At 40.5% G+C, this 21,349-nt stretch overlaps 1 protein-coding gene across 7 annotated transcripts in view; it reads right to left on the reverse strand.

Annotated features, from left to right (window-relative positions):
• satb2 (SATB homeobox 2) overlaps positions 1-21,349 on the reverse strand; it is a 68,124-nt gene that overhangs the window by 17,970 nt on the left and 28,805 nt on the right. For 4 of the 7 annotated variants that reach the window (XM_061723188.1, XM_061723187.1, XM_061723190.1 and 1 more), the window contains 8 exons: positions 12,038-12,164; positions 8,598-8,721; positions 7,220-7,322; positions 6,655-6,708; positions 6,003-6,583; positions 3,388-3,600; positions 3,182-3,268; positions 2,356-2,508 (listed from right to left, as the gene is read on the reverse strand). In XM_061723188.1, the coding sequence (XP_061579172.1) occupies positions 2,356-2,508; positions 3,182-3,268; positions 3,388-3,600; positions 6,003-6,583; positions 6,655-6,708; positions 7,220-7,322; positions 8,598-8,721; positions 12,038-12,164 (1,442 nt within the window). The remainder of the gene's footprint in view (positions 1-2,355; positions 2,509-3,181; positions 3,269-3,387; positions 3,601-6,002; positions 6,584-6,654; positions 6,709-7,219; positions 7,323-8,597; positions 8,722-12,037; positions 12,165-21,349) is intronic. The other 3 variants (XM_061723189.1, XM_061723192.1, XM_061723191.1) reach the window with 2 other exon arrangements.

A 21,349-nucleotide genomic window follows, 5' to 3' on the forward strand; every position in this document is an offset into this window, starting at 1 on the left:
GAGCAGTTTGGTCAGAACAATATTTGTTTCAAAAGGTACATGATCAGTTTTATTGCTGTATTTCATTCACATATAGAGTAAAAAAAAAAGTGTCACTCATCACTCTGACGCTTGTTCATGTACACTTTTTCCGACTTGAAAGTAACAGCAATTTTCTTTCCTCCTCAAATCACTGAGCTACAATATAAAAGGTTTCCTGCTGTTTTCTAAACCTCTTCTCAGACAATCAGCAGATGAAAGATTTTAAATTATTATTATTATTATTATTATTTTGCCGAATCCCCTTTTGTTCTGTTGGCGTTTCTTCCAGCTTTTATTACTGGACAGATTTATTAAAACATGACAATCGGTGAGCGTTTGTTGCTGTTCAGAAACAACACAGTGTCCAATTCTACAGGACCTCCTCAAGTACGTTCATTAATAAACACAGACACGTACAGCTCGGTTAAACAGCGACCAGCAGATTAACGAGAGATGCAAACAATCAGAACGTTTGTTAATCAAAAGTCTGTCATTTATCAACAACGGGGATTCAGTATAAACAAGAACGATCTCACCTGTTCAAGTAAAATATTAAAGATGCACTATTTGACATTTTAACTCAGACGTTTTTTTCAACCTAAAAGGCAGCTAACAATACAGTCTACTGTCCACTTCAGGAAAATATCTGTAAAATAACTTACTACACTAAGTGAGGTCATGTGACCTGCTGGTGTATCCCTGTCCCCTTGCCATTTGGTAATGTTATATATCTCCACGCTCTGAGACAAAGCAGGGCAAAACGTGCGCACTGACGTCATATTTCTCAATTTCTTAAAGTGTGTTGAATGAAAAAAAATCAATAAATAAATAAACTGTTGTGAAAAGCAAAAGAGGAAGGTTTTTGGCACAGCCTGTTTTGCATGATTCCTAATTGGAGGTTCAACTTAACTTCAATTTTCTCCAGTCGGTGAGAAGTAAAGAGGCTTTGATGTGTTCTGATATCATTGTCTTTTGACTTTCAAATCAACCATAGCTTTCTTCAGTCTCATTTCGAGTCAGTTTTCTTCCTTCTGCAGTAAATAATGCTGCAGTTGGCAGTAAATTGAGAGTGCAAAGTTTTGTAGATTTGTTTATTCCGGTCCTCGAGGGCCGCTGTCCTGCATGTTTAGATGTTTCCCTCATCAACACACCTGATTTAAATCACTGCATCCTCATCAGCTTGTCATCAGGGTCTACACAAGTCTGTTGATGACACAGTCATTGTGTGTTGAAGAAATGAAACATCTAAAACTTGCAGGACAGCAGGATTCAGGGACTGGACCCCCCTGGTTGATACTGATCCTTTTAAATAATTTCTCTTTTGATTTAGCTTTCTAGAAGAAAAAATCCATCACATGCATATAAAAACAGAGCCAAACAAACATAGAATAACCCTCCTTTTGTCTGCATCTTTAAGGCGTCAACTGTTTAACACCCGAGCAGAGTTTGCACCTGGTACAAAGCCATAGAAAATCTGCCCTATAATCTTTAGACTCGTCAATTTTACTCAAAATTATAGTCGTTTTGCTAGAAATAGTATTGCGGTTGGTCATCCAATACTAACTGTTTCTTTCACATGGTCATGTTTCTGTACGGGGTCAGAAAAACAAGGGCTTACAACATGATCGCTATTGTTCTTTAAGCCAGATCGCAGGAGAACGGTCTGGTTTGTTGAAACAGCTTTGTAGCACAGCCCATGACCCTGGAGCAGGCCAAACTCAGTCTCTTAGTCACTTAATAGCACAACAAGCCATATTATTATACAAATGCACACCCCTGTAGAGTTTTAACGGGTGTAAAATGTAGTTATGGAGACCAACACCATTTCTCAGCCAGGCTATAAGCACGTTTCTGTCTGCTGTAGAGTTGTTAACGGAGACTGACTTTTAGAGCCAAACCCCAGCCGGTGCATCTTTTTCTTGCTTACTCGTTGTTTTCAGAAGAAATCTGGATGTTGGCCCCTGGACACTACACATTTTGGCCTTGAATTCCAATGAATGCATTCATCTGTTCTTTACAATCACACATTCCCTTCATTAATGTCATTAAAACGTCTGTGTCCAAGTCAATGCAAAATTGTCCAAAGAATTTTTGCATTTCACTGTCAGTCACAGTTGGTTGGAGTTCAATATGAATAGATACGTGGATGGGATTGTGATCATGCACCTTTTCAAACACGTTTGTGTTTCGGGCCTCTCTTGTGTAACTTTGCTGCACTTCCAGTTCAGTTATATTCCAGTAAAAGTGTTCATCCCTATATGTGATTGTTGGTAGCAGCAGTAAGGGGTGAAAGGGACCCGGAAGGAGAAGTGACTGCTGGCCCTCTCGTCTCACCTGGCTCTTGTTGGCGGCCACCTTGGCGAACAGAGCCTGGGACACCTTGGCTCTCTTCATCTCCTGCTGAATCTCGTCATAGATGCCCGACGTGATGTTGACCAGCGACTCCAGCTTCAGAGGGAGGTCTGGGGCGGGACCAGGCGGCTTGGGCTGGGTTAGAGGATCAACACATGAGCAGAGTGAGTGGAACATCTTCAAACTTAAAAAAAAAGAAAAATGACGACAAGAGTATGAAAGGCAAAAAAAAATCAGTTAGTACTTGGAGCTCACGGTTTACGTTTTGAAACCGCTGCAACATGCAGGGAAAGGTTATCAGCTGATGATCGGGAACAGAAATGCTATGTTCTCGGCACATCTGCAAAACATGTCTCCACTTGACTTTTGTTTACAGATCGAAGTCATTAAGTCCTCCTCTTTTGTCTTTTTGGTTGTTTCTGTTTGAACAAGCATGTATTGGCTCTCAGAGAGCTTGTATACACAGCGTTTGAAGTCATCGACGAGACATGTCGAGGCCAGCTCGCTTACATTCCCTCAGTGTAAACGATGCTGAGATAATTTTACATAGCCATAATAAGAGCGGCACACAGATTCACCCACAGCCATGAATGGGCATCTGTCCTGACATCAGAGGGAGCTTCTTATCAGTGACGTTTGCTGAATTGTTATGCGAACATGGAGGGACATTTCCAAATGCTTTTTTAAATGCGCTTTTTGTTTACAGTGAGTTTGAATGAAGGCTTTGAAGCTTTTTTTAAGGTTTGAAGACATTGTTCACGCTGCATTTGACTTTAGGAGGGGAGGTTAAAGATTGCAGAGGACTCACAGAGTTTGAGATCTTGGTCTTGTTCTTCCAGATGGAGGCCCAGGTATCAGAGGTTATCTGATCATCCAGGCTCCTCTCCCACACTTTCTATGCACACACACACACAATCAAGTGTTTGCATCACTGTAACTGCCTGTCGAACTGTGTAAATCCCTAAAAAATAGAAATCAAATCTGCAATGTGACAGGACATCAATGACTTCTAACCTGTGAGAGGCGAGCGCCACCAGGGCTGGAGGAGTTGGAGGCAGGAAGGCCCACCGATGGGTTCATGGTGCGCTCCCTCTCCTCCTGGTAGATGCGGTCTCTCTCGCTCTCGGGCAGGTTCAGGAAGTTCTGCATGGCCTTCAGGTTGACGAGCAGCGACTGCGAGGCCGTCCGAGGGTCCTCTTCCTTCCTCAGGATTTCTGAGAGCAAGCCCTGACCAGCACAAGCATCCACATATGTCTCAATCTCTCGCCAAGACTGAACATCTCCACTCTTTTGTCATGGTGTTTTAAAAAAGCACAACTGTGCAGCCTAAAGACCTTTTTTTCTTTCTTTTTTTTTTGTTTTTAAGCAGATACAGTCTGCCCTTCAGTCAAATATGATCAGGATACTGAAGAAAAGCCCTCATAGCAACCAGTTTTAGCAGAGCATGAAGTCAGACTCTCTCCTCAATCCAAACCTCTTGTCCTCTTGCAATCCCTAAAATTCCGTTTTAAATCGATGTACTTCTGGTGGCGATTGAGATGTAGAGGCTGAATATTTCTACTCGGGATCTTGGAAGTCACGGTACCCTGTCTCAATTACATGTTTTGAAGTCGCTCATTGAATGTTCATTTTGGAAATCCGGGGAACCAGACGATTCAGAGAGATGATAGTTAATCTCTGTTTCTGTCCAGCCGGCCAATCACAGCCTCGTATTGGCTTGGTCTCCCGAAGTGAGCCTGAACAATGGACTGCAACGTTTGATTGTCTATAACAGGGGTCGGCAACCCAAAATGTTGAAAGAGCCGTATTGGACTAAAAATACAAAAAACAAATATGTCTGGAGCCGCAAAAAATGAAAAGTCTTGTATAAGCCTTAGAATGAAGGTAAATGGCGTAAGGCGAAATGTTGAGAAAATAGTAAAAATGTCAAGAAAAAAGTAAAAATGTCAAGAAAAAAGTGGAAATGTCGAGAAAAAAGTGGAAATGTCGAGAAAGAAGTGGAAATGTCGAGAAAAAAGTGGAAATGTAGAGAAAAAAGTTGAAAAGTTGAGTAAAAAGTCAAAATTTCGGACAAAAAAGGAAAAAGGAAGAAAAAAAGAAAAAAAGGAAAAAAGAAAAAAAAGAAAAAAGAAGAAAGATAAAAGAGAAAAAAAGTAAAAAAGTAAAAACAGAAGAAAAAAAGGAAAAAAAAGGTCAAACATTTTGGAAAAAGTTCCTGGAGCCACTAGAGAGGCGCTAAAGAGCCGCATACGGCTCTAGAGCCGCGGGTTGCCGACCCCTGGTCTATAACTATAAGCAGCAAGTATGTCTTAGGTTATGCAATAAAGTATTAATTAAGTAGGTTTTTTGACTAAATATCTATTTAGGCTAAATAGCTTGGGGTTAATTAAGGGAAAAGAGACTATCTTCATGTTTAAGATGCAGTAAAAATTAAATATTTGAATAAAAACTACATTTGTGCAACTTAGTCCAGTTATGTAGAATAAACTTTATATTTTTGAAGGAGAAACTTTATATTTGACATATTTCTTTCATGTAATAACGCACACATCTATCAGGGCAGACACACAAAGCTCAGTTCGACACACCTGGCCCCCGGACCACGAGGTCTGGGAGCCTCCTCCCATTACAACCATCTAATGGGGCATGCAGTAACCGCTTTAGCACAGCCTGAATGCATCAGGTGCTCGAGCCGCTGTGACGGAGCGAGGGTGGTGGGGGTTCAATGACCCGGCGGGCGACCCCCGCTGGGCTACTGCTAATCACACTGAAAATCTCACGAGGGGGGTGAATACGGGTGAGATAAGGCAGTGGGAAAACTGAGTCCATCAGTGACGTAAGTGTCTATTTATTCCTATCAAATGCAGCGGTTATCTTCCTTCACCTGATGTGTTTACAGCTGTGATCCATTCACTTGGAGAAAGTGGAGGACATTTTGATCTTCATTTTAGGGCTGGGCGATATATCGAGATTTTAATATATATCGATATATTTTCAAACGCGATATGGTACGAGACAATATCGTTTATATCGATTTAAAAAAAAAAAAGAAAAAAAATGTATGATTTTGATATAGCTTATTTTGTGACAAATTGACTTGAATCTTTTATTTGAGATTTGCACAAATGTTTTGTTATTTGCACAACTGTCAACCTCAGTGGAAAAGTCTGCCTGTTACTGTCTACAGTACATTGTATTAATTGCACAGTGTATTTGAATTGAATTGTTATGCAGGAAAGGGATATTTGTTTTATTTTATTCAAGAAGCATTTTTATTCTATATATGCAGGCAGTTTATTTTTATTTCATTTGTTTTATACATTTTGATATTGTGCAGACCTCTGTTAATAAAGGAACCTGTGTGACATTTGGCACGAGGCTTTGTATTAAAACTGACTGTTTTTGTAAGGGTTTGCCTCAGAAAAAAATGAAGCTAACAGAGATGCTATGCTATAATGCTTTGGGGGAAACCCCAATTATGGCACAGAAAAAATATCGATATATATCGAGTATCGCCATTCAGCTAGAAAATATCCAGATATGACTTTTGGTCCATATCGCCCAGCCCTACTGTTAAACACCACCGACCCCCCCCTCCACCCACTGATGTCCCACCCGTCGGCTCCTACCTGTGTGCGGTTGAACGCCACGCGGGCGAACACGGCCTGGGAGACGCTGGCTCTCTTCAGCTCGTCTCTGACTTGCTGATAGATGTCGGAGGACACTTCGGCGGCTGACGGGTTGCTGCCGGGATGCTCCCCGCCCTTGGACGAGCCCCGAGGGATGGGCGGGTGGTTGAGGAACTGCTGGTTGAGGGTCTGGGGGTGCTGGTGGGCCAGCAGGCGGCTCACGGCTAGCTGCTGGTTGATGAGGTGGGCCATGGCCAGCTGTTGGCGGACCATCTGAGGGGAGAGCTGAGGGGACAGCAGCCCGCCCGGCCCCAGCAGGGGCTGCAGGGCGCCGGGCGGGGGCGGCGGGGGAGGGGGAGGCACCTGCCCCGTCCGGAGAGGAGGGCTGTGATGGAGGGGGCCGTGAGGGGAGGGCTGCTGCTGCTGAGGGGGAGGAGGCTGAGGAGGCGCCTGTGGATCCCCAGACCCGGCTTTGAGGAGAGGACTGCCGGCGTTCAAGTGGCTGAGCTGAGCCAGACTGGTCAGGTGAGGAGGGGGTCTCTGTCCCAGCATGCAGAAGTCTGCCATGTTGTCCCGCTCAACTGGGGAAAGGAGAAGCACGGTCAAACCTACACTTTCAATAAAATACTGCGCCAGATAGATTTAAGCTTACTCTTAATGTCAGCAGGGTCTCGTCCGGTCCACATTTTCTCCAGATAATCACCTGCTGGACAAAACAAACGGACAATCAGTGGCAGCAGAGGACCACAAGTTCAGGTCGAGAAAATTAAACAGGGTAGAGAAAATTAAAAACATGTGGTGCAGATCATATCTTGGGCTCAGGTCTGAAACAGTCAGTTAAAGCAATACAAAGATGTTTTGCATTTTTTAGCTCAGAGCATGGAGGTTAAGTCCCTATTATGACACTGTCCAAGATTTACTCTTGTTCAAGCTCTTGTTTTGCCACTTCTCTCATTTTCCTCTTCTGTTATGAAGGTGAACTTATGCATGAGGTTATCTGGAGCGTTTTGCCTTTTTAATTTATAAGTAAGGTTCAGTTTTCAGTTTTCAAACCAGCTCTGCAGCACAAGAGGAATTGTGCACAACTGTAACAACTTGATGTTTAACCTCTTTCATTTTAGTCTTTTCTAACATGCAGCGTCATCAATAAATAAAAGTGAAAAGCAGATTTCTTGCAAACATGTTAAGACAGTTGGACCACAGTCTACTGGCCTCACCTTTGATTTTCTTGTATTTCTTGTACCAACGACCAAACTCCTGACATTTGGCAGTGGAGACGTTGGCGTAGTACGAACTATTCACTATGGAGGAAATCATACTCTTGGAGAGAAAAGACACAAAGATAAGTAATAATGGAGATAATATGAAATGCTCACGCAACAACCACATGGCATGTACACACACAAAATAAGAATAGACAAGCATTAATCATGACTAGAAGCCACCCATGAAAACTCAAAGCAATGCAGCGCAGAGAGGGAATCTGCATCAAACACACATATGCTTGCAATTGATGCGGCGATCAACACCCCCATCAGAGATCCATTTAGACACAACATGCAAACACATCGTACACATTATGAGCACACAGTATATCCAGCTGGATGAGGGGGCCGCCCTTCACATACTATATGTCAGATGAAGCTTGATTAAAGTGTTGCAATGATCAGAACGCTGTATAGCTGGGTCATTCCTGAATTCCCCGCTGAGCAAATGGATGTAATGCAGGCAGTGTTCAGACATCAGTGTGAGGTGTGATGGTGTAAAGGCGTACTTAAGGATCAGGGCTGGGGATCGATTCAAATGTCAAGAATCGATTTGATTCCGATTCTTAAGATTCAGAATTGATTATCAAGATTTGATTCGATCCGATTCGATTCGATTCCGATATTGATTTGGGTTAGTGTTATTAAAACTGTTTTTTGAGTTGTTGCATGAATTATATGACTGTAGTTATGCAAAATATGAATACTAGTATTATATTGAGATTAAACAGCAAGTATTGGCAGCTAATGATGCTGTAAGGACCAATCAGCTCCCAGAATGCTGATAGAACTGCTTTCAGAAACATTGTGGGTCAATTATCAAACAGATCCAGGGAGGAATTTTTCCCACATTCCGTTTTTATTTGTTCCATTTTCGGTCTATTTTGGTTTTTAATTTTTGAGAATTTGGTTTTTAGCATTTTTTGCAAATGTAACCCCAAGACAGTGTATACAGTAATGAAATATAGACAATTTATGCAATTATAACCTAACACTTTAATGTTTTCATACCTTTAAACATATTTAAAGGTAAAAACATGGCACCAGTTATTCTCGTGTCCAAAAAAACATTACTTTTTTGGGGATAAACAAAAAAATAACCAAAAGTTGTAATGTAATGATGAAAAAAAAATACATAAATAAATAAAAGAAAATAAATAACCCCCCCCCCCCAAAAAAAAAATAAAAAAAAAATCGATCTTTAGACATATGAATCGATTTTTAGGAATTAATATGAGAATCGATTTAGAATTGGGATTTTTTCAACACAGGCCTAGTAAGGATCAGCTCACGCAGAGCGGGAAAGCTCTGTGGTTTGACCGGCTCTTACCTGGGACAGCGGACACTCTTTGGCCAGCGTGCTTTGGTTCATCTCCTTCAGCAGCTCTTTGAGAGCGTTTCTGACGGTGGCGTGGTTCCACTGCTCAGAGGGAAGGTCCTCCAGCTTCGCAAAACTACATTGAGACAAAATTTCAAACGGTCTTCAGTCTAGACTAAATATTTCAGATCTGCTTTACAGTATTAGACAAGACAGCAAATTCATCGTAACTATTGAAAATCTTTTTTTCTGAGTACTGATTAAACCTACAAAAATCCATCTGTAATTAAAAAAAAAAAGATACATATTTAGTTGTTTCTGTGTCATGAAAAATGTAACAAGGTGCTTGACTAATTCAGTATTCTGGAGTATAAAAAATGCAGTTTAGCACTTCCTCCCACCTCCACACCTGTGAAAGGGAGCAGCGGGGCGCCTGTACTGATTAGGCACACATAATCTCAGTCAACAAGCACATCAGCATTTCTTTCTTCAATGAGAAGAGACATTCTTGCAGCCCGGGACACAGGATGGACCGAATCAAAGTGAAATTCTGATGTAATGTGCTGATTTTTCTTGCCTAGGCTGGCCTTTAAGAACTGGCATTATATGCATACATCATGATGAATTAGATTTATTATTAAATTAATCATTCCTGTATGAAAAGTGCTATATAAATAAAGTTTAATTTGATTTGATTCTTGGATATAACTGGATCAGATCTGGACCCTGTAGGACTGGAGTTAATTGGTGCAAAACTGTTATAATCGGGCTGCATTTAAAAGTACAGTAAGTGATTTCTGGATGATGTCACATCTACAGAAGAGCATCAGGGCCACTGAGGAAGAAAATACAATTCTGAGACTAAAGTCAGAATTCTGTCTCTTGTCAGAATAGTATTTTTGTTTTCTTCTGTGGTCCTGATACTCTTCAGTGCACATCTGTTGATATTTTAAAAAAATGTGGGAGGGGGCGGGCTGTTCCCTTTGTTTCCAGATGTGTATGAAGACCAGATTTCTTGTCTGTGTTTGTTTGTTTTTTACAGTATACTCATGAGATGTTCAGCTGCTAGATGACGAGGAGCTCTTTCTTTGCTGAACGTGACAAAAAGTGTTTGCAGTTAGAATTGCTTAGCCTGCCTTTAAGTGTACCTGCACTGAATGATATGTGTTCTCTGTGAAAAGATTACTTTACCTGTGAATTGACACTATAAAATGTAGTTAGAAAAAGGCAGATGTTGTAAATCAAGGAGTCCCAGAAACCAAGGAGAGTGCTCCTTCTACAGAATCTTAACTTTTACAACACAGTAACGATACAAGTTGAAGACTTGTCAGATCCAGTCGCTCCTGTCTCCTCTTTCATTCTGCGTTTGTGTTAATTGTTCTCTGCCTTCGTGTTTCTTCACATCACACAATCAGCGAGAACAATATAAACTAGATCCAAAGTGTTGCATGTGATGTAGGTCTGCTTTGGTGATGGACCAACATCAGCCATTAAGTGAAACAAGAGTGCAGAGCCAATAATGACGATGATGGATGGACCTCGCTCCTGACTGCCAGCCCTGACAGATTTTCTGCTCCTGTATGTTGGCATGATTGGTTTCTTTGGCTTGGGTTTGGAAGAAATAACCTTTGAATCTGTGATTGTTGAATTTCTCACTTATACAGGGGGTCTTTAACTAGTCTGGCACATCGAATTACAAAGAAAGACAATAAGAATCTGGCATTTTCAGCTTAGCAGATATGGTACAGCAACAACGTCAGAATAAACATCCTGTAGTTTTAGAATATGTTATTCTCTTTGCAAAGGTTTAAATTATTGGTCAGCGTCAGGTATCAAAGCAAAAAAACCTATGGAGATTATTGAAACACCTGAAAGTGGGCTAAGAACTGTTATTGAAATTAACGATCAGCTAAACATTTGGTGAAATCTAATTGAAGAATATCAGCAGTAAGTGAACAGTAAGGAATTGATTCACACTTCCTCCCATGATTTGCTTCATTTGGTCCTTTTTTTAAATTCGCCACAGAAATGAAGACCAAATGCCACAGGAAACACCTGAGCAAAATCCGTCGTGGCAAAATGTGCAGAATCTAAGCAGATGGTTTAGATGTGAGCGGTACAGATGTGGAATTCGCTGGGCGTATTTATGACAAAAGTCCGCCTCAGCCTAAATGAACACCTCCAGTGTCGCCAGCTATCTTCCAAAACATCAACTGCGAACCGCAGTTTCCTGTCGAGGGCCATTCTCTCTGCAGTCTTACCGTTTTTTTTATCTAATTTCAACCTCAAATAAATCATTTCAAATCTGAGCACGAAGCATACCGAAGCTCTGATCTTGCCATGGAAACGCGCACAAACACATCAACAAACCTGGCTGGTATGCAACAAGACAATAACAAAAATAACCCTCTCATCTGGACTTTATCTGTCTTTATCACGATCTGGCCTCACTTCTTCTCTGGAAACAGGAGCTCCTGGCATATGGACCCAGATATCAGATAAACCCCGTCTGAGCTTTAGCATTTCAGTATCACTAGGGTTGGGGATCGATTCAAATGTCAAGAATCGATTCGATTCCGATTCTTAAGATTCAGAATCGATTATCAAAATTGCATTCGATCGGATTCGATTCGATTCCGATATTGATTTGGGTTAGTGTTATTAAAACAGTTTTTTGAGCTGTTGCATGAATTATATGACTGTAGTTATGCAAAATATTAATACTAGTATTATATTGAGATTAAACAGCAAGTATTGGCAGCTAATGATGCTGTAAGGACCAATCAGCTCCCAGAATTCTGATAGAACTGCTTTCAGAAACATCGTGGGTCAGAATTACCAAACAGATCCAGGGAGGAAACAGAGACGGATGAAATCGGTTTTAATTTTTCCCACATTCCGTTTTTATTTGTCCTTTTTCGGTCTATTTTGGTTTTTGATTTTTGAGCATTTGGTTTTTAGCATTTTTTGCAAATGTAACCTCAAGACAGTATATAAAGTAATGAAATATAGACAATGTATGCAATCATAACCTAACACTTTAATGTTTTCATACCTTTAAACATATTTAAAGGCAAAAACATGGCACCAGTTATTATCGTGTCCAACAAAACATTCCCTTTTTGGGGATAAACCAAAAAATAACCAAAAGTTGTAATGTAATGATGAAAAAATACATAAATAAATAAAATAAAAAAAATAAAAAATCGATCTTTAGACATATGAATCGATTTTTAGGAATTAATATGAGAATTGATTTAGAATTGGGAAATCATTTTTTTCAACACAGGCCTAAGTAGCACTGTAATGACATCTGCTGCGGGGTGGACCAGGTGTCTGACACGTCATTATGACCGCTAAGCGTCTTCACTTCACCCTGTGCAACTTTGTTTTTAGAACTGATGGGTGAATTTTGAGATGTTTGGCGTTTCAGATTGAAGGCTGAATCTCACCTCTGCAGTTGGATGCGTAGTGTGACCATGTGGTAGACCTCCATCAGCATGTCAGCAACGGTGGCTTCTGGGGCGTCGGTCAGGAAGTGGATGGGCAGAGGGTTCCACCTTCCCACCTTGATGATGCCTGCGCAGAGAAAGAGAGGATTCCTGTCACCTCGGATTTATCCTGCAAAGCTTCCCAAGCATGGCACATGCACTGAAGAGGCCACTTACTACTATATGAATAAAAGACGGCACAGCATGTATTACTCATGAATAAATACAGACAATGCTGTGGGGGAAAAAAACCCAACTTAAGAGTGATTAGTCTTGTTTTTGCTACACTTTAACAGAGCCTTCAAATCTCGTAGTCTTCGCCTTTTTGTGCGTGGAAAGTGATGAAACACTAATCTAAAATATTTCTCAACTGCAGTTTGGTAAAAAAAAAAAAAAAAAAAAAAAAAAACCTTCCTAATGGACGGCTGACAATTCTGAACACATAAAGTCAGAAACACAAACCAAACAATGTTATAAATTATTTTTTCAGAGGATGACTTTGATGGTTTTAGATGGATGAAAAGATTTTTTCATCTTCTTAAAACTTTACAGAAAGTGAGATATCAAGGCCAACTAGAGACCATCAGAAGCTGCAGATGTTTTGGTTCTAAACCAATAGCATGACCCGGTTTTGCATTGCTGCAACCCCATTCCACCTACATCCCTTTTTTTTTATTTATTTATATATTTATTTTTTTCTCAAGTCCATAACCCCATACACCACGCACTTTATATCTCTACTCTGCACTTCATAGCTGTGACACTTTACATAGACACTTGCACTTTACTTTAGCCTGCTGCTATAACTTATAACAATAACTTATAAATTATAACTTATGAATGTAAAAATACTATGAAATGTGTTATGTGGTTGGTTGTATTATTGTGATATTGGTCATATTATTGTACTATTGTATTTTTTTTAACTGAACACTGTATTGCTCTTAAACTTGCTTGTTTTTATATTCTAGCCGGGGGGACTGCCAATGGGAATTAGCCAATAGGCTACATTTGGGTGCATCTGCTTTTATTTTGTAAATACATAATGATGTGCACTGTCCCTCCTTACCAAATAAAATAAATTGAAATTGAAATTGAAATTTGAATGCAAGCTGCAGCGCGGCGGCACTGCACTCCTCTGCTCCGCAGAGGGACGTCCTGCACAGATCCCAGCTGTGATCAGCAGCAGTTACCTGTCTGATTCTACTGTGCATCGTAGCCAATGACAGCCTGAGCCTCGTACGTTCATGTTAACGCCGTCATAACTTGACAATTTAGGCAACAATCACTTTGACCTGTTTAAGAGAAGACTGCGTTTGTTTATTTCCAGCCAGCTCCAGGTCTTATCCTGCATCTGCTTCCTGCAAAGCTCCTTGAGGAACCGGGATAACGTGGCATGGAAACACCTGATCCAGGTTTCTGAACATTCTCCGCTTTGGATGACTTGATGAGAAAATGAGACACAACTGGACGCATATGACGAGAAACCCCGGATACTTTAATATCAATGTACACAGCCACGAAAATCACCAGGTTTCATTTCCTGAACATAATCAAAACCCGACTGAGACTGGAAGCGTGTGCATGTCAGTGATTTAGGTGAGACACAATATCACAAAACGCTCCGCACATCCTCACGCAGCGGTACCTGGCCGTGGAGGGGGTTCAGCTGGATTTGAGCGGTGAAAAATGTTGTTGGATCTGGTGTCTGTCAGGGTGACAGCCACCAAGAACCAGCCAATATCAAACCTTTTTTTTTTTTTTTTTTTTTAAATTCAGGGGAAATGTAAGCATGCAAATATACAAACGAATACACGCAGAGTGAGAGATTCACATACTGGGGTTTTTTCATGGAGGCTGGCTGGAGCTGTGAAAACTAAACAAAGCTAATCGCATTACTATCCTCTAAATGAGATCCAGACGTGGCTTGAGAAGTCTCCCTTCGTCTCTCTCTCTCTGTCCCCCTCCGTCCAACCCCCCGCCTCCCCTCCATCCCTCTTTCTTTTTTCTTTCTCCCGTCTCTGGAGCCCTCTGTCCTCTGATCTTCTCCTCTCAGTGTTTACAGCTAAGCTATATCTTTGTTTCCACTCAGGCTGAGCCGTGTTCTTAATTATTTGGTCATACAGAGGGAGCGTCATTAAAACACCATGCAGGGAGCGGGCTGAGCCCCTCCAGGCTAGGAGAGGAACCCGAGAGGAACCTCAGACCGCTACGGAGACATTTGAGAACCCAAACAGAACCGGGACAAGAGCAGTTATTGTCAGTTACAGTTTATCTGGGCCAAATGAAAATGTCAAAGCTTTGCTTTCATTCTGTCTGCAAATGGGCTGCGCTCCACGTAGAAGAAGACATTAATGATCGCCTGGAGCAAACAAATTCTGTTTGGCAGACGGAAAAGTTGTCTGCTATTGTCTGATCAGTCAGCTGAAAACAGATCTGATGCCTCGGTTGATTTTTCGTATTAAAATCTGTGTCTTTGCGGTTGTTTGTTGACTAGCGATCCGCCGTCTGTCTACCAGCCGCTGACTGGTAGACAGACCCGCGGGCCAATCAGAGGCCGCTCTGCACAACCCGTGGCATCCACAATCTCAAGCACGTCGCAGCAAAATAACAAGCCACTGGCAGGATTTTGGAGGATTAAAAGGCTCATCCAACCGCTGATGTCTGATGAAATTCGCACAGAAAAACAAAAGAAAATGGAACCAGTTAAAGGGCTGAATGGGAGAAATACTTAGCAAAATAACAAAGAAAACTGCCAGAGCTGGAAAAATGTGTATTTAGTCCACAAGTATCAGTGAATTACATACACATGTAAGTTTGTTGTTGTTTTTTTTTTTTTTTTTAAATGGACATTTAAGCTAAGCCCTTTAAGCTTTGATGGGCGCTGGCTTAAGACTCCCATATAACAGCTGAAAATGTTTTCACTTTTAAAATCTTTAATACGGCTCCAAGAAACTACAAATGTGTGCACCGCGGTGTATTAACTTGGTCCTGATGGCTTCAGCTATTAGTCTGCAGCGACTACCAACCGGCGGGACTTTTGGCTGGTCTAAATCAGCCCAGAAATCATTCACAGTGCAGAAGACATGGAACCGGGAAAGTGTTGCATAAATAGAACTGAGTTATGACTTCTTGGGTAGAAAAAGATAAATGAAACCTGAACTTGACTTAAAAAAATGTTCCTAACTTGTCAAAACACTGTTTCGTGTAAATATTTGTAGGAGATTGAACCTCAGAGTTTTGTCTGAGAGACATTATAAGCTGTTACTTTGTCATTTCAGTTTGGTAAATTACTCTGCTTCTCATCATCTTATGGTTTCGCTCATTTCCTGTCTTTGTCTCCACCTCCCTCACACAAACTGCTCCTACTGGCCGTCTCCTGCATGCAGCGTGAAGCCCAGTTGGGTGGAAGCAAACGGGTGAATAAGCAGACAAACACAAACTCACAGAGGACACATGACAGCACACGGAGAGGTGGACGTGTACTCGCTGGCGTGCAAACACACACGCTCACTCGGCTCGCAGTGTGATGCATTAATAATTGAAGCATTATTTCTGGTCTGACGTTCAATGGGGCTCTGCCTTTTTGCGCACATTCAAAAGTAAAAATCATTGTTCCCATTTCCACATTAAAATTCCACCTCCCGGAGACGAGCTTTCATGTGGCCGGCTGGCGGCTTGGCCCATGTCTGAGTCTCACAAAGGCGAAGCCACACTGATGTCTTTGACTGCTCTCATCGGCACTGGTGCTGGCCTGCACACATGGATGCACGCGCGCACACGCTCGCAGACACACGTGTACACGGGCCCGAGGTCCCACGCTGCAGTGGCTCCTCCAAAGTGGTTCCAGGTTTCTCCACCGGCACACACCGAGGGAAGCCCTATCAGCTTTACTCATCCCTGTGTGTTGTCCTCTGCTCAAACGCCTCCAAAGTGTTCCCGACGCAAACCGCTTAAAACGATGTGAAAATGATCAGTCACAACACATTTTGTGAAGTGTATAAATTTAGCCGGGCCATTTAAAAGTAATCAGCCAAATACAAAAACAACTTCCAGCTGCTTCGTTGGGTTTTTTTTTTTTTTTTTTACACTTAGCTTTGTGGCTCTAAGACAACTCCGAAGGAGCAAACAGTGACAATATGGAATAAAGCTGCTCATATCTGTTTCATTTCACTGGGGAAAAAATGCTTGGAATAATCATCTGTCTTGTGCAGCTCAACCTAGACGGCTGCTTCCTACTGGATTTGATGTTTTCAAAGCATTTGACCATTTCATGTGACCTCAGAGCAACTTTCCACTTTTCTTTCTACCAAGCCGAAACAATCCGGGTAACTTCAAGCCGTTTCTCTTCTTTTATTTTCATGTTTTTTTTTTCATGGAAGGGAGGCACAGGATAGATTAATTCAACTGACTCACAATGAATTAGTTTGAATTTTGTGGCGTGAAAAAGTCTGAAACTGTGGCGTCTCGGCAGCACTATCTTCTCCTCTGAACCAGAAACTGTTACTAACAGGTGGCAGGAGTTTGAAAGGCCTCCTGGCGGTCTACCGAGCCGGTGGCAGCTGCACGAGTTTACTGGTTCAGACATTATTATTGAGCTTATTGTTGAGCAGATTAGAGGAGAGTTTCGATAAAGACATATGGCGGTCTTCCATCCTTTTTCCCCGCATCATTTGTTCAACCAGAAAGATAAAAGGAAAAGTATTTCTTGAAATGAGAAACATCTTCCGTAGCAGTAACTCACTGCAGATATGAAAAGCCATGAAACAAAGTGGTGTCCGTGGTGCACGCAGAGACGTCGCTGAACTGCTGAACTGCTGATCTGCTGATCTACTGCACTGACCCTTCAAGGCCTCTTTTGACGTGGCACCGTTAACCGTTCGCTGTCTAAAGCCATAAAGTACAGGTCTGTTCCCATCTATTCTATAAAAGCTTTCAAACCCTTATAATTGAAATAAACAATATCTCCCAGTTAATTACTGGGCTGAGCTAATTAAAGAAAGGCCATGGGCCTTTAAATACACCGCTGGGACACAAGAATGCAGGACACAATTCAAACAGGGAGAAAATAGCTGGGACTCTGTGTAATTTTGGTTGTGAACCGCAGGGGAAAAATGTATAATTTAAGCCAGAAATTATTCATTTAACATAAACGCTTGTTTTAAAAAACAAAACATATTCATTTGAGAGAAGCTTGGGAGAAGTGTGTGTGTGTGTGTGTGTGTGTGTGTGTGTGTGTGTGTGTGTGTGTGTGTGTGTGTGTGTGTGTGTGTGTGTGTGTGTGTGTGTGTGTGATAGATACTGCTGCTCGATGCAGGATGTAAGTGAGTGTAAATGTGCTTCCTTGCATGGGTTAAGTCTGTGCAGATGATGGCCTGACACACACTGATGAGACACACACTAACCTCTCCCAATACTTGGCAAAAACTCTGAGGATAAAGATGTTTCTAACGGCATTCATCTGCAAACCATAGCAAACACTTGCCACACCATTCAGGGGGCTTTTCGCTGGAGAATAACGCTCTTCTAAGTGTTTGCTTTTCCTGACAGACTGTTAACTACAGCTCTGGATTTTACAAGGAGCAGCAGGAATGGCTGTCAAGAAGGATGTTTTTCCTTTCACCGTGAGGACAAAAAAGCTAATAATAGTGAAATAGAATGGATTTCTTTTCTAACATCTGAGATGTTAATCTGAAACACGCAGCTGCTTCGTTCCGCATCCTTTAAATCTGTCTTTGTTGTGGCGGTGAAACATCATTTATATTTTCCTATTTTTGAACATGAGTCTATTTTAAGCTTTTCCCTCTTGAGCTCCTGCAGCGTCATGATAATCACAGCTGTGCTGACAATATTAGTGCATGGTGTCAAATGAATCCAATGAACCATTTCATGATAGTTTCTTGATGCAAATAGCATATCTGGAATTGTCAGAAAGGTCTAATCTTTCTCCGTTTTTACGTAGAATTAAAGCTACAACATTGCCATCAAAGACACACCACCGTCCTGTTTTCACCCTTAATCAAAGTTAACGAGTGTCTCTGCACCACCACGACAAGACGATGACCGGTGAGTGAGTGAAGCGTCCATCCAGGCATACAGTACATTTTAATGCTCAGATGTTCTACTTTGTTTGATGTGGGACCCGCGATGCTGCATTTGCAAACAGAAACCTTTCATTTTGGCCATGATAGCTTGCCCCAAAAAATCACTGCATTTGTGTTGATGGAAGTTTTCTCCTTTCTTCACACCCAGCATGACTTAATTGGCAGTTTCTGTCTCGGCTGTGCTACATTACTGTACTTTGCTCAGGGAGGCCTGGCCTGTGACCCAGTGGAGAAGAAAAAAGAGATTTTTAACACATGGTAGATGTTACAATGGGCAAGACGTGATATTTTCCTAACCTTCATCATAAAATATATCCGTCAACCACATTTTTAATCGTTAAAAGTAAACAATGATGCTTCAGTTGAAAGTGCCGGGTTGGATGCGAGGGAAACTTTTGTGTCATGCACTAGAATCACGTCTTTAACCTCCTCATGTACTAAAAAGGGACTTCAGCTTCTCTCAACACACTTCTTCAAAAGTCTGTGTTGCCTTTGTGGTGTTGTTTATTTTATCGATTTTGCCTCGGGAATACTCATCCTTTCAAGAGACTAAAACAATCATACTTCTGCTTCATCCGGATCATCGAAACTACCAACTTTGTAAAACTATTACAACCCTCCATTATTCAGACAATCTCGTTTGACCATTTCTAGCAGAGCAACGCTTTTACAAATGAAACCCTGATGTCTTTATTCTGACTTTGTCTGTGAAGGTTATGAATCTCTTTTCTTTTTAAGGGATGCTGAATGTTATCTGAAGCTGTAAATGCTGGAGCATTGCTGTGTGGATGTCCTGTTTCAGGTGGGCTGAAGGACTGATAAGAGCTACAGGCATGGAGGCAATAAAGGGATTACCTGCAGAAAAAAAACAACTAAATACAAGAGGTGACAAATTAAAGGAAAAGCTGACCCTTTGACCCCGACGGTGTATCATATCATACGTGAGGATATTTGCACAAGTGGATTTTTTGGTTTTCTATCAAAAGTATGGTCATGTTAACACAGGGATGCACACATAAAGAGTAGATAACATCTGCATACTCAAACAAGACATTATTGGGATGACACATACACATGCACAAACACTTGTTGGAGATTTTAAACAGATGGGGATCTTCTACCAATTTTGGTCTATTTTTGGGTCTATTGCAAATGGCATTTTGCTGCCGGTCACTCTGTTGTTACATATTTTTATATATATATATATATATATATATATATATATATATATATATATATATATATATATATATATATATATATATATATATATATATATATATATATATATATATATATATATATATATATATATATATATATATATATATATACACATACACATACACATACACATATATACATATATACATAAATGTATATGAGGCAACTTCCCCAGATGGGACTCGCAGCATTCTTGAGAGAAGACAGCAAGTAAATGACACTGTCCTGCTGCAATGACTACCATGTGTGTGACAATAAATTACATTTTTCTTTCTCCCTGCCTCACAAACATTCTCACACATATTCCACACAGACAGTGTATTTTTTTGTCTTGCAAGAACATTCCTGTCCAGCTCTTTGTTGTGTCTTTAATGAAATTTACAGGCTCTGTCTGTGTCTGTGTTGTGTTTTTGTTGCATTCTTGAGCTTATTGCCACTGTAATAGTATAGCGTCGGCTTTGATACACAACTTTACGTCCAGTTTTCTCCTTAGATCAATGATTAGAAAAAGGCTATTTTGTCAAACTGTTCTCTTTTTGACCCATGAGCTGTAATGCTGTAAAATGAGAGACACTGACTTTTAATAGTCTTGATGAAAGTTGTCATACTAACAAAAAAAAAGGAGAAAAGAAAGCAAGCTCATTTTGAGCTGATACCGCTTTTTTGTCCTGCTTTTTTGCTATTGTTCTCTTTCGGGACCACTGAAATGAAATATGTATGTCTGCCTCATCCGGGGATTTTCTTTTCACCATCAAAAACCTGCGACACAAAGGTTTTCTTCCTAGTTAATGGAGAAGATTTATGTTAAATCTTGCAGCACTTTGTTCGTTACAAAGATAAAGGCAAACCAGAAAGTCAAAGTCCTCAAATAATCAGTCCAGCTCTTCAAGTTTAAAGATGTGTCAAAAATATGCCTCGACAAAGCTGCTTATTAGCTTAGCAATAACATTGGAAACCACTGGAAAGTTGCTCTGTGCAATGATAAACAGAATCCGACATCCAATATGTTAATAAGTAAGAATCAAATGTACTTTGATATTGTTGTTGCCTCCACACAAGGAGCCCGGCTGTTTCCCTCATTTACTGTGTTCATGTTACGTTAAGCTACAAAGCAGTTGGTTATATCTTATAACCGTTTTTAATTAAAACAAAGCTAAAAGTAAACTATAATCAAGCAAATTTCCGCTGGATCATGAATGCAGCACTTTAAGTTTTAAATTGTGTCTTTGTGTTAACCTTGTGATTCAACAAAGAACGCCTGTTAGCTTAATAAAATCATTGTAAATAGATGGAATAAAAGTAGATTTGCTCGTGCAGAGATTAAGAAAGTTCATTGTCAAGTATACATGAGAATATAAAGTACTTTTGCTTCACTTTTGTTACTTCTAAGCAGTAGTCTAGCTGTTTCCCTTGTTTGTCCTATTGCTATGCTAAAAAGCAATGACCAATAGGCTATTTTTGCATATTTATCATACATGCAACATACAATAGTGATATAAATAGCAGCTAAAATGTTAGGATTTATTGAATTTAAAACTTCTAAATCTGATTTACAATCAAAAGGTTCAGGCTCTGAGCGTATTCAAAGCGAAAAGCAAACCTAGTGAAATAGGCTGCACGCATTTGCTCAATATTACAGCATAAAAAATAAATATTACAGCAAAAAAAAAAAAATCAATCCACTACCTCAATTTTTAAATTGTGTGTGAGGAATAGTTTCTTTGCTTGGGAAATATGTCTTTCGTCTGATTTTTTTAAAATAAATATAACTAGACACAACAGCTGATTAACTAAACAGACTGGAAAGAGATGGAAACAACTAGTTTTACTCTGTGTGATGATGATTCACCATCAAGCATGTTAATAAGTAAGAACTTAAAGTACTTTGATGTGTTTGGTACCTTCAGACAGGACCAGGATAGGATAAATACTGTTTGCAGTATTT

The sequence above is a fragment of the Cololabis saira genome, chromosome 6 (genome assembly GCF_033807715.1).
Source record: "Cololabis saira isolate AMF1-May2022 chromosome 6, fColSai1.1, whole genome shotgun sequence".
In the NCBI taxonomy this organism is placed as follows: Eukaryota; Metazoa; Chordata; class Actinopteri; order Beloniformes; family Belonidae; genus Cololabis; species Cololabis saira.